Genomic DNA, 13,909 nt, shown 5'->3' with positions numbered 1-13,909 from the left:
GTAACAAAGTAGAAGGATTCCAAGGTGATGGAAAGCCATGTCTTTACAGTTTTTGAGGTTATGAAAGTGACATCAGGGAGGAATTTTCTGGCAACGGAGCCTGTGTGTGAGGTATTCCATCTAGACTGGCAAATGTTGACAAGTTTGTTATAACAGCGAGCTCTTTCTGCTTTGGGGTCAGCACTGAGATTTAGTTCTATGCCATGTATCTTCTTTGGTATTTTCTTTTTAATTCTGAAGTTTAGCCCTCTGAAGATTACAAATAGATCAAGCAGCAAAGTTCCAGCTATTACCTGGATGGCAGCTAGACACTGTTTGGCATAATCTGTGCGTGGACAGGAGCATAGCATGTTGAATGGAGTTGACCTTGACTTTCATTTTTACTCGCTGAACCTGGTGGTACCACGCTCCTGCTGCATAGGTCACAATGGGGATGAAAACGTCTTTATAATACAAAGAGTGTTTTGTTGAAGATCCTCATGATTGCAGCTGAAAATCATTTCGTTTTGACCCCTAGGTACTGCAGATGCAGAAGGAAGCTCAGCTCATGGTCAATGACCACCCCTAGGACTTTAGCCTGCGGTCACAATTGGAAGCTGTTTTCTGGAGAGCTTGATTTGCGGTGGGCGGCGCAGGTCAAGCTTTGATTTAAAAAGCATCATTTTTGTTTTGCTGGTACTGATTTGAAGCTTGTTAAGAACCATCCAGGAGTAGAGTTCTGCCACGACAAGATTTGCTTTGTTTTCAAGGTCAGAGCATGATTTCCCAGAAACTATCACTGTCAGGTCATCTGCAAAAGCCACAATTTTGCATCCTTCAAAAGATTTAGAAAGCCAGCTATGCAAGACCATGTTCCACATGAAGGGCCCCAGCACTGAACCTTGTGGGCACCCCTGAGAGGCTGGTCTAGTTATCTGCAGATTGGATTTAACCAACACAGTGTGCTCTGTGAAATAGTTCTGGAAGATGGGAGGTACACTTATATGAGATAGAGATGGGAGGTACAGTTAGCTAAGCAGAGGCATGCCAACACACTATCCCACCAGACAGCATTGAAGGCACCCTCAAAATGGTGCCTTCTTTCACAGGCCATCCACCAAGATGGCCAGTTGAAATTAAGATGCGGAGTTTTTAATATGGAGGATGGAGGACAAAATCAAACAGCACCTCTTCTGTAGATCACCCTGGTGTGAAGCCATACTGTGCTGGGGAGAACAGTTTCTGTTGTTGGAATAGTTGTGTGATTCAGAGAGCCATGAGCCTTTTTAGTACTTTGCCTAGATTTGCCAAGAGTGCAATTGGTCTAAGGGAGTGCAGATCTCCTGGGGGTTTGCTAGGCTTCCTAATGAGTTGCAGCAGGGCCACTTTCCATGCTTTGGGAAAAACTCCCCCAAGTAGGCATTTGCTGTAGAGGAGTTGGCGATATAGGGGTCTAAGCTTGAACAAACGAAGGACAAAGATGTACTCAATGAAGTCCATTCCTGGACATTTGTGAGGATTGATCCTGTTGAGGACTGCTGTAAGCTCTTCCATTGTAAAGGGATTGGTTTCTTCCTCAGAAGCATAGGTTTGATTAGCTGATCGTATTGCTGTGTGCTCAGGTAGATCGCCTGCTGGATTATCTTTTAGTTACAGAGCAAATTTTTGAAGCAATTAGCACGTTTTCACAGACACTATGGGGGATTTTTTTTTTCTTCTGATTTCTTGATTGATCGTACCGTTGACTCAGTGATTTTATAATGTTTTGTCACTGAGGAGGCACTTTCACCATTAGAAATTTTGTCTAATAACTCAATTTTATTCGCTAATGTCATCACCTTCTTTGATCTTTTCACATTTCCCTTGTTATTCGTAGCCATATTTTTGTACGGGTTAGAAAGAACTTGTCCAAATAAAGTCACTTTCTTCCGTTAACACACTCGAAAAAGTCTGTTTTACACTGCAGAACGGTAGATTTATCACTTTTGTAAGCATATCAATTTATAAGCATATACAATACGAAATTTTTAGAAATCTTCAAGTACCGTGTTAATGGACTAGAAAGGAATAGCGAAAGCTTAAAAAGCGGTACTCACCTTGAAATTAATCTGCGATGGTTTACTTAGGAAGCGTGGTTAATGTTTAAGTTGAATTGTTGAATTGAAAATTAAAAGGGAGGGAAGTAGATAAAAGTTGACTGAGTTAAATAGGCGCAAGGAAATAGAAGTGTACACATCCAATCCTTGGTTGTCATCGAAATAAAGAGAAGAAGGAATGATTAAAAACTATGTAAGTAGTTTTTAATCATTCCTTTAATCATTCCCACATGTCAAAAAAGGCATCACGAGAGTATAATTTTTTATTCTTAAAATATCACGCGCGTTCTCTCCCCACACATTGCCAACTGAAGACGTTCTCTAACTAACGAAAGTCCTCGTAAAGACTATTGGCTTCATCGGATTCACTTACATAGTTTTTAATCATTCCTTCTTCTCTTTATTTCGATGACAACCAAGGATTGGATGTGTACACTTCTATTTCCTTGCGCCTATTTAACTCAGTCAACTTTTATCTACTTCCCTCCCTTTTAATTTTCAATTCAACAATTCAACTTAAACATTAACCACGCTTCCTAAGTAAACCATCGCAGATTAATTTCAAGGTGAGTACCGCTTTTTAAGCTTTCGCTATTCCATAAGCATATACATTAAAAGCAAACGATGAAACCTTCCATGACAAGTGCATAACACATACTGAACAAGGATTAGCGAAAAACATCCACGCTTGCGATTTTGTCACTCCTCTCCCCCCACCTACTGAGCGCTGTTCTGACCAGGAAAGATAATTTTAGCCACGCCCATGTTTTTTTATGGCGGAAAATGTTCACGGCGCTTTAAAATTTTTTTAGGTTTCATTTTATATTAAATCAGTGACCGCGAATACAGATACCGCGAATAGCGGGGGTTTACTGTATTACATAAAGTTATTGAACTCAAGTCTTATTCATCATAAAATTCACACAACTCATCACTGTCAAAACTCCCATCCATTAGCTTGTCCTCATCTGTGTCTGATGATGAATTACTGCCTTCATATATTGCCTCGTCCTCAGTTCCATCTATGGCATTTGAAATGCCACACTTCATAAATGACTTGACAACGATCTCAATCTTGATATTATCCCAGGATCTTTTCACTCAGGTACAAACTTCTCCTATAGTTGGTTTCTTCACTCTTCCTGCTGGTGTCAAATTGTTCCCAGAAGGCTTCATCCATTGGTTCCATTCGTCTCTCATGGCAGCTTTGAAGGGTTTGTTAATGCTGATATCAAGTGGTTGGAGCTGGGATGTCAAGGTATGACGGCAAGTTCTGTTTTTTGCTCTGCAGCAATCTTCTTTGTATTTTTTGTTATGTGTGCCCTGAACTGATCAAGCACCAATAGGGCAGGTTTGCGTAAGAACCCACCTGGTCTCCTACTCCAAACTTTCTCAAACCAGATCTTCATCCCATCCTGATCCATCCAACCCTTGTCATGAATGTGGACAATCACTCCTCGAGGAATGTCTTCTTTTGGCATTGTTTTGCGTTTGAAAATCAGCATAGGAGGCAGCTTGGTTCCGTCGGCACAACAAGCTAGACCAACTGTATAATGGCTCTTTTCATGTCCACTTGTCTTCACAGTTAGTTTTTACCCCCTTCTTATCAAGAGTTCTGTTACTTGGGACATCAAATTGAAGGGGGACTTTGTCCATATTTGCAATCTTTCCCAACTCAAACTGATGTGTCTTCCGACATTGCATGACAAAATGATGAAATTCAAGGACCTTCTGCTCATAGCTTTCCGGCATCTTTTGGGCAAGTCTGGTGCGTGTACGCATGCTTATTCCATTCCATTTCATGAACCTGAAACACCAATTGTGTCCTCCTTTGAAATCAGTACCTCCTTTTTCATCAGCAATTCTTCTTGAATCATGCTGAACCATCTTTGTGGACACAGGAATTCCAATTGCCCTTTGCTCCTCAATCCATATCTTCAATTCCCTCTCTAAATCAGGCCATTCTGCTGACTTGCCTGTCATGTCCTTCTTCTGCCGTGGAGTTTTCAGTACGGTTTCTTCTTCCCGTAGCCAGTCTTGGATTGTTTTCTCAGTTGGAGGAGGACCAAACTTACGTTCAGCAGCACGATTTCCATTCACTTTTGAAAACTGAATCACTTTTAATTTGGATTCAGCACTGTACGAAAATCTTTTCTGAGCCATTCCTGGGCAGAACGTGGCAAGACGTAACATAATATACCGGTAACGAGTGCAAAACAATGAGTGCAAAGACAACAAGCGCGAAAAAGCAAGAAATGCAAATTAAAAAAAATCTACAACCACTGTATAAGACGCACCCAGTTTTTAGACCCCAAATTTTTCGAAAAAAGGTGCGTCTTATACATAGGGAAATATGGTATGTTTCTCTTTGGTTATCGCTACCCATATGCAGTACTTTGCATTTGTCAATGTTAAACTTCAGTTGCCACTTCTCAGCCAACTTTCCCAACTTATCTAGATCCAGTTGAGTAGCATACTGTCTTTACTGTCGTTAACAACCCTGCCAATCTTTGTATCATCTGCAAACTTGGACATTAAACCTGATATACCTTCATCAATATCATTGATAAATATACAAAACAACAATTGGCCCAACACTGAACCCTGGGGAACTCCACTAACAACATTTGTCCACAAAGAGCAGTGTCCATTGATTAACACTCTCTGTTGTCTCCCACTCAACCATCCCTTTATCCATTGTAGCAACTTATCCTTAATGCCATATCTCTCCAATTTGTACAGCAGTCTTCCATATGCAACAGTATCAAAAGCTTTCCTGAAATCCAAGTATATGATATCAAAATTGTTTTTGGCATTCAGTTCCTTTGTGACCACATCATAGTATCCAATGAAATTGGTCAGACAAGACCTCTCTTTAACAAACCCATGCTGTGTCTTAACTATTACTGCAGTCCGTAGCCAAGTGGTCAGGAGCGGGAGTGCAGTAGCACACGCTCTTTGAGTAGACCGGGGTTCAAGCCCCTGACTGCTGAATACGGTCGATCTGCCAACCCGCACTGGAACAGCGTGGCAGATTATGGTCCATTTCCCTCAGCATGAATTGTTGAGGAGGCTTCCATCCTGCAGTGGGTTGATAATGGCTGCACTTTACTTTTTGTCTAGGTGATCCTGCAATGCTTCTTTAACCAGTGATTCCATTATTTTCCCTGGAACACAAGTTAAACTAACAGGTCTGTAGTTACTTGTGTCACCTTTTGAACCCTCTTTGTGAATTGGTAATACATTTGCACACCTCCAGTCCATGGTGACCTCCCCTGAACCAAAGGAAGCTCTCATAATTATGGCTAAGGGTTTGCTTACTTCCTTCGCTGCCTCCTTTAATATAACTGAAAAGATCCTATTCACCACAGGTGCCTTCCTTATGTTTAACTTCAACAATTTAACCTCCAGTTTGCTCTCAGTTATTACAAAATCACTTAGCTCCCTGTTAGAGTTTGATAAACTTCTGGCACTCCCCTCATTGAATGACTCCTCATATGTGAATATAGATGCAAAATATTCATTCAGTTTGTCAGCTACCTGAGCATGATCATCAATAGTCAATCCATCTATGTTAAGTGGTCCAACCTTATTCATCCCTTCCCTTCTACAATTTACATAAGTAAAGAACTCTTTGCTGTTTTTCTTTGCATCTTTTGCCAAAGATTTTTCTTAATCTGCCTTTGCCTGCCTAACCTACTTTGTGACTGGATTACAGACTAGTTTATACCTGCCATAGGCTTCTGTGTCACCTGATACTTTATTGTTACTGTTGTTTGGTTTTTAGGAGCATTAGCAACTAAGGCCATATTGCTCCGGGATATGCGGTGGTGATTCCCTGACCTTTCAGCATCCTCCGTATTTGGTGGTGACAGGCTCGAACCCCGGTCTAATCAAGAAGCGTGTGCTATGCTCTGCTGCTCCTTCCCACCTGGCTACAGAGGCGCCCTGATACTTTATATGCATCCCATACATTCTTCTTCTCTGCCACAAGCCTCATTAATTTGTCTGACATCCATTTAGGCCTAAACATTGAACTGTATTTCTTAGTTGGAATGAAAAGCCTAGTAGCCTCCAAAATTAAGTCCCTGAAGGCCATTTATAATTCAATATTGGTAACATCATCAGTTGATCCCAATGTACAGAATTTAAAAACTGTCTGAGTCCACTGTAGTCACCTTTAAGAAAGTAAAAGCCCTTCCCTTTAGCCTCGATGGTAGTTACATCTTTAAGTAATTCCCACATCAGTATATTGTGATCATTGTCACCCAGTGGTTCCTTTATGTGCAAATTCTTAATGCATGAATAATCACTGCTGATAATTAGATCAAGAGTATTACTCCCTCTGGTTGCCTCTCAAACATATTGCTTGCTGTAGAAAACAGTCATCCAATAAATCCACAAAACTCTTGCTAGTGTGCGAGTGACCAACCCACAAGTTCCAGTCAATATCTGGAAAGTTAAAATCCCCCATTATAAGACATTGTGATTTACTGGCCCACTATTTCTCTGCACAATTGCTCATTATACTCATCAGATTCATTAGGCCTATAAAACACACCTACTCTCATTTTTCCTTTTTCCAGTGCTTATTTCACACCAAATGGACTCAACACTGCATTGTCCACCAACATCAATTGGATGAACTTAAGTAGATTTTATGTGTTTCTTAACTAACCCCTCCTCCCTTCCTGTCCTGTCAATCCATCCTGTACACATTTTACTCCCCAAATTCCAATTCTGCACTGCTTATATCTGTGTGACACCACGTCTCTGATATTCCAACAATATCTGCCTTTGATGTCTTGACTAGCACTTCAAGCTCATCAAATTTATTAACTATACTCCTAGCATTGGTGTACATACAAGTATACATGCACCTGTTCCTACTCTTAGTTACCCTAACACAGCCCATGTCTCCCAGTTCTCCCAGTGCTTGTTCCACTATGACTCCCAGCTGTCCTGGAAATCTCCATTACCTTGCTTTCCAGGCTGCTGCTCATTCTAATAGAAGCAGTACAAGAATCACTTTTGCCTATGCCTGCGGCCACTGTTAACCTTTTGTTTTGTGTATTCCCCCAAGCTAGCAGTTTTCCGACCCACCTAACACTGCCTCGATGGCATCAGCAAATATTCTTGCACCCTTTCTATTTAAGTGTACCCCATCCCTGTAGAAGCAATCTCTCCTGTCAACAAGCACAGACCAGGCTGAAAAAAATTCAGCCAACCTTTGGAATAAGATAATGAAACAAAAGGCGACACAGAACTGGAGTACATTCAGGAGCACAGGTTTTGAGAATAAGCGGAGAAATACCATCAGAAGCTGGAGCTTTCTTAACATCAAGATTCGTCAAAATCCTATCTTTCTGACATCCTTTTGATGGAAGCCCATAGGAGGTACTGAACGGAGTGTACTGGGAATGGTGGGAAGTGATCTACCAAGATCATCAATACATGAGTTGGAAGAAAAATAGGAGGCTAGCAGGTCAGCTTTATCTTTGACTGAAATGGCAATAGAACTATCTGGATTTGACAGGGTGGGAACAGAGATGGGTAAAAGTTGAGGCCAATAGTTTTGGCAAGGACCAGAATGCTTGGCTACCATTTGTGTCAGCATTTTCAGTTTTCACAGGTGACATGCCAACCACTCATTTTGCGATAACCAATGATATGGAGGGTATGTGAAGGGGTAATCATATACATATTCCCTCCCCCCTTTCTTTTTGATGATATTGGTTAAAGTAACATTTCAACACATCTCAAGGGTTCTTGAATTAGATCAAAAAATTTTGGCTTTTTCACAAAACTAAAGTCTTCTAATAGTGGCAAGGCGAGCTGAAGATAGCAATGTTTTTAATGCTAAGACAATAAGCTTAAATAACTTTAAGGGATGTCAGGGTAGTAATTAATATAAGCACTTAGAGATTACTGTGTCTACAGTAATCTCAAGGGTGTTGTCAATAGAGTTTTAGCACATGTATTTAGAAAGGGCACATGTATTTAGAAAGGAGGGGTGGGATGGGATCACATTACTTGTCAAAAGTAGCCTATGTGTAATGTATTCTCAGATTCAGAAGTAACACATGCCTACATTATGTGTGCATGATGTGAAGTAGAAGGAAGGAAAGCAAAAATGAGAGTGCAGGTATGTTACACACTAGACTAATGTGAAAACTATGAAAAGAGCTTCTATATGCAGATGAAATGGGTGAGTTAGTGTGAGAACTGTGCTGGAGGTTTCAATCTGCCACTTGTTGACTGTAGTGCAACTGTGAGCAAAACTTACCATTGGGACAAAATTTTTAAATAAAGTAGATGATTGTCTTCTATATCATCATATTAGGAAAAGTACTAGGGGACAAGAATATTCTAGACCTGGTCATCATCTGCCATCCTGAAAGTATCATAGCGTTGACTGCATAGAAACCTTCAGTGGGGAGGAAATCATGGATTACTAAGGCAGATGGTAACAAGTGAGCTCTCAGTTGTTAAAGGTAAGGGTAGGGGTTTTAATTTTCAGGATGCAGAAATAATTCTCCTCCTTGCATCATTTAGTCATTCTAATGTTAACAGCCAATTTATTTATGCATATTTCATAGTATACAATCAAATTTTCTAAACCACTCCAGTAGAAAGTTCTGTCCTACTGCCTAAGCCATGTTTTCACTGTCAGATAAATGTTCCAATGGATTGAAACTGTTGGTCTTAAAGATGTTTCTTTAACCTTCCTCACAAATGGAATTCAGAGGTGAGGGGCACAAGATATGAACAGCACAGCGAGTAGACAAATCATCTAACTCCAGACTTTCCAGAAATCCTGGGCTTGGTGTGCAATATTATGTTGTGCATTGTCATGGAGCAGTATGACATTCACCAAAAACAGAACTAGTAATTTCTGGTGAGCTGCTACCTTCAACTTTGGGGCCAGTGGTTTCAATTCAATGAAAATATTCAACAGGCAAGGAAACATGGTTTAAGCAATGGAATGCAACTTCCTACTGTGCTGGTAGAAAATTTTATTATATGCTTTGATGAATGATTAAAAAAACTGGATGATGAAAAAGCTGGGAATTAAAGACAACTCTGCACTACGGTTGAACAGAAATTTCACACAAAAAAAATAATAAATAAATAAAAAAATAACAAATAAAATAAAAAGAATATAAATAACTTTTAAGTTAATTTAATTTTACCTCCAAAGAAAATGTGAAGAAGCTTCTGTAATATTACACTATGTTGTAATGCCTTTTTTTCAAATTTTACATCAATAAATTTATTTTTGGCTAGAATGCAGACTTGTGTCTTTAATTCCCAGCTTTAGTGCCTGCATTGCTATATTAGAGTTGGACGATTATGCGGAAAAGTTGCTATGTGTACATCTGTACATATTATAAAAGCAGTTGTTAAAAGCTAGAGAATCACACACACACACACACACGCACGCATGCACGCACGCGCGCGCGGGGGGGGGTAATTGATAATGTTATAGTGAAAATGGTCCCACTCCTTGATACTCGGATTGTTTTTAGATTAGTAGTGTAATATTACAGCACTACTCCACATCTGACCTGCAACAAATATGCATATAGACAAACATTCCATAGTTTAATTTTCCCTCCAAAGAAAGAAGTGAAGTAGCTTCTGTAATATTATGCTATGTTATAATATCTAACCTGCAACACATGCCCTTCTCCATATCTAACCTGCAACAAATATACATATAAACAAACACATTCCATATTTTGTATACTTTTATTAATTTCTGAGTTATTTATCCCTATTAGTGCAAGTGGAGCCATATAGTTACTCTCAAAGGAAAGGGAGGGTAAGCTGACAATGAAATATAAATGGGGATAGCAAATAAGAAATTTTGATGTATAAGAATAATTATGAAAGCAATGACAAGTAATATTTCATCTGTTCATTGAAGAACTTGCTATTAAAGAAAAATTACTTTTATTTAGGTAATAATTCTATAATTAATATTTGGCTAATTACTATATTTTATGCCTTACCTTTAGGGACTTCAAAGACTTAAATGGAGAAAGATCAAATGTTAAATTATTAGGAATTATATTACTTGTCCCCAAAGGCTCACTGCTACCTTCTATATGTAAATGCTGTAGCTGAGAAACAAAATCCAATAAATGCCCTAGGTCGCGTTTCTTGTCTCCTGATGCTGAAAATGCAAGCAAACACTGCAAATTATAATTTTAAAATTAAAGGAAAACAATATTGAGGTATTTTCATGATTTAATTATTTTATATAATTAATTAAATATCTGAACATAAATTATGCATTATTTATTTCGGAAACTAAAATTTTAATGTGGATTTAGTTTATAGCCTGAAAAAATTCTTTTTTGATATTTGAAAACAAAAATGCTATGGAATTTAATATGTATGTGATGATGTTTAAAATGCAGTGTGTTTTTGTTAGGCTTTTATATATGCTTTAAATTCATGAAATTATAATATATATAAAAGCCTGACAAAAACATTGTGTACTTTGCAAAATAAGCACAATACATTTATGTTTACATATTGTCATATCATTTTTTCATTTATAAAGCTTTATTTATTTAAGATCTACAAATCCAAAATACTATTTCTGTGTGTAACCTTCTTCCACATTGATACATTTATGCTAACAATTTGTAAGTCTTGATACCATATTCATAAGAAATTTCTGGTTGTACCGTAGACTCTTGATTATCCAGTCTCTATGCTCTTTATTAATTTCACTTTTTCTCATGCTGAGCTTCTAATGATTTCATGGAATAACAAGGAGCTGCTACTTTCACTGACTGGATGAGGTTTTGAAATTTACATAATAATTTACCAAATGCAGGAAGGCCAATCAAAGGAAAAAGCAAACTTCATTGCCTTCCTTTTTCAAAAAATAATGTGTATTAAATTTTATGTTAAATCTTCCTGTGCTACAGTACATGAACTTTTATATATATGCATGTATGTAAATAAATGTATTTTTGTGTCACATTTAGAAGTTCTTTCATTTTGCAGATTATCTGGGGCTTCTACAATAATCTGAAAAGATTTTTCCAAACCATCCAATATAACAACAGGTCTACTGTATCTTAATCTAGCATTGAACATTTTTAATAATCTCATCTTTGGTTATAAAATTCCCATGCAAAGAACATAAAAAAGTAAAAATAATGATAAAATCTCATCTTTGTCCTGAATCTTTTCTTCCCTAAAAATTTCTTCAGTGGAGCTGTTTTGTGGCACCACTGCATGATTGTTCATTTTTATTCAAGAATGAAACAGCACACCTAAGTTTCATCAGTTGCTATAATTTCTGTAAAAATTAATCTCCTTCCTCTTATATTGTTCTTACACTCGTTTTACTGAAATTTAAATGATTCTTAACAGTTTCTTCAACACTTAGTAATGTTTCAGTAATTTAACAAATTTTTATTTGCCTGTCTTCTTAAATAAAGTAGTTAACCGATTCTTCATTTTTGGCAGGTTATGGATGTTCGAGGCCCTGTGCGCATGCAGTTCATCCTAGATATGTTCTCATCCTTTGTAAAAAAACTACTTGAAGTTTAGTAAAAACTTTATAGTTTTAGGGTTTTCTTTGTAAGAAAGTTCATGATAACATGTGAGCAACACTAAGCAATATCTCCTTCTAATTCATGTTTACAAATACAGCATGAAGGTTATGTTAATAATACCTAAGAAAAAACTAAAGAGAGTCCAAGATTAATGACCAATATGCTACCTTTCTGAAGAAATGAATTCCCCTATCTAGCACAACATGATTCTTGTTTATATATAAACATCCTCATATTCTGAATAACATCTCAACTTTCTTTACAAATTGAAAGCATGCAGAGAATCTGTAAAAAGTATAAGTAAAAACAAAAGAATACTGCATTATCTAACTAAAATAAGTGATTAACTAATCAAGAAAGGTGACCTGATCAGTCATTTCAGTGGTTGCAGATGAGAACCTGTTACTAACTACACACATTAAAAATTGGTTATAAAATTCCCAATGCAAAGAATGTAAAAAAGTAAAAATAATGAAAAAATCACATTAAAGGACACAGAATCATTATTGTCTCTAACCTAAAACCCTTTATCTTCATAATAAATATCATAAAACCTTTAAACTGCTAAAACTTTTTAAACAAACAATAATACAAAGTTTTCAGTATGGAAGTAAAGGGTTTTAAGTTAGGGACATTAATGATTCCATGCCCTTTATGGTGCTTTTATTTTTACCTTTTCATTCAATCCATACCTCAAAGTGTGCTAGCATACCTCCAAGATGTGTTGTGTACATCTACACCACAAGACATGCAAGCCATTCTGGAAGTCCATGGAGATCTGACTTTGCATTAAGAGATAGTCCTGTTTTTCAATGTCCTTTCAGTGAGTGTGTATAGAAGGTATGGCTAATATGAAATGAGAATCATTGCTTACCAATGCCTTACTACTGCACATGTCGACAATGTTCATATCTGTAGCTTGTTTTTTCCTGTACAGATCAGGAAAAAAAATCAGCTAAGTTCAATCAAAACTTAACCAATTTTGTTACAATCAGTTAAGTTCTGATTGAACTGTGCCTTTTTAAGTGAATCTGTGTTTTAACCCTATGGCAAAAAATGAGTGACTGTGATTTAAAGCAAGAATTGTTATTAAATTTTTAGTGAAACTTGGTAAAAATGGTGCAGAAACATTGGAGATTACAGAACGTGTACTGTGATGAAACCATGAGTCAGCCACGTGTATATGAATGGCATAAAAGGTTCAGGGAGGGGCAGGAAGATGTCATGACAACAAGAAGACTGCCAACTTCAACGACAGATGAGAATGTTAAATATTTGAGAGATCATGTGCCAAGACTGCTGGATGAGCATTTTACTAATCACAGAACAGTTACATATTGACAAAGAAACAGTAAAAACAATTTTGACAGATGGTTTTTCATCGTTGCTACATACAACGTGCTGTATTATTCCTCTGTCGTGGTGAGAAAGTTTTTAACTAAAAACAAGATCACAACATTGGAGCACCTTCCTTATTCCCCAGATCTGGTGCCGTGCAACATTTTTCTGTCCCGAAAATTAAAATCTGCCACAATGAAAAATGCTTTGAGGAATTAGCAGACATTCAGAACACAATGCAGCAATTAAAAGTGGTATCTTCTAAGGACTTCCACTGCTGTTGAAGGGGATAAACATTGAAACTGTTGTACTTAAAATAATATTTTATTTTAAAAATATTTCTTGTTTCTGTTTAGATGCACCATGTATGTGTAAACTTTTTTTTTTTTTTTTTTGGTGAAAGGCTAGTTAGGTTGAATTAGGTTCAGCATTAAGGTAAGGCTACCAGCCTTATCTTAACATTGCACCGGTTAAGTAGATAAGTTATGATTACAGTAAAAGTACTCACAACACAGCTTCATTTTTTATTCAATAATATGTAAAAAAAATAAAAAATTTCCTCTTGGACCTTGATAATGTAATTCACACTTATACAGGGATCTACATTGAGGGCTCAAACTCAAATATTTGCTCTTTTCAAAAAGATTTTCATAGTTTTTTTGTATTAAATAATTTTTAATATTTAACATTAATTATAATTTTTGAGAAATACATTTTAATATGAATTTAATGCAATGACTAATTTCTCCCCACATCAGTTTACCAATGTGGGGAGCTGTTCTTTATTGGTCATTGCATTAAATGTTTTTGGCATACTGATTACTCTAGTCACACAGCACCAGTTCACATAGTTTACTGCATTCACAATCTGATTTATATATTTTGTTGGCCTACAAAACCTAAAATAACTCATTG

At 37.1% G+C, this 13,909-nt stretch overlaps 1 protein-coding gene across 1 annotated transcript in view; it reads right to left on the bottom strand.

Annotated features, from left to right (window-relative positions):
- The window catches only part of LOC150088916 (uncharacterized), a 135,205-nt gene that overhangs the window by 69,236 nt on the left and 52,060 nt on the right, over positions 1–13,909 (bottom strand). The window contains exon 6 of the mRNA XM_090370358.1: positions 10,091–10,254. Coding sequence (XP_090226484.1) covers positions 10,091–10,254 — 164 coding nt within the window. The remainder of the gene's footprint in view (positions 1–10,090; positions 10,255–13,909) is intronic.

This window comes from Mastigoproctus giganteus, chromosome 3 (assembly GCF_048544385.1).
Source record: "Mastigoproctus giganteus isolate SK-2022 chromosome 3, ASM4854438v1, whole genome shotgun sequence".
Lineage (NCBI taxonomy): Eukaryota > Metazoa > Arthropoda > Arachnida > Uropygi > Thelyphonidae > Mastigoproctus > Mastigoproctus giganteus.
This window is presented reverse-complemented; position numbering and strand designations above follow the sequence as displayed.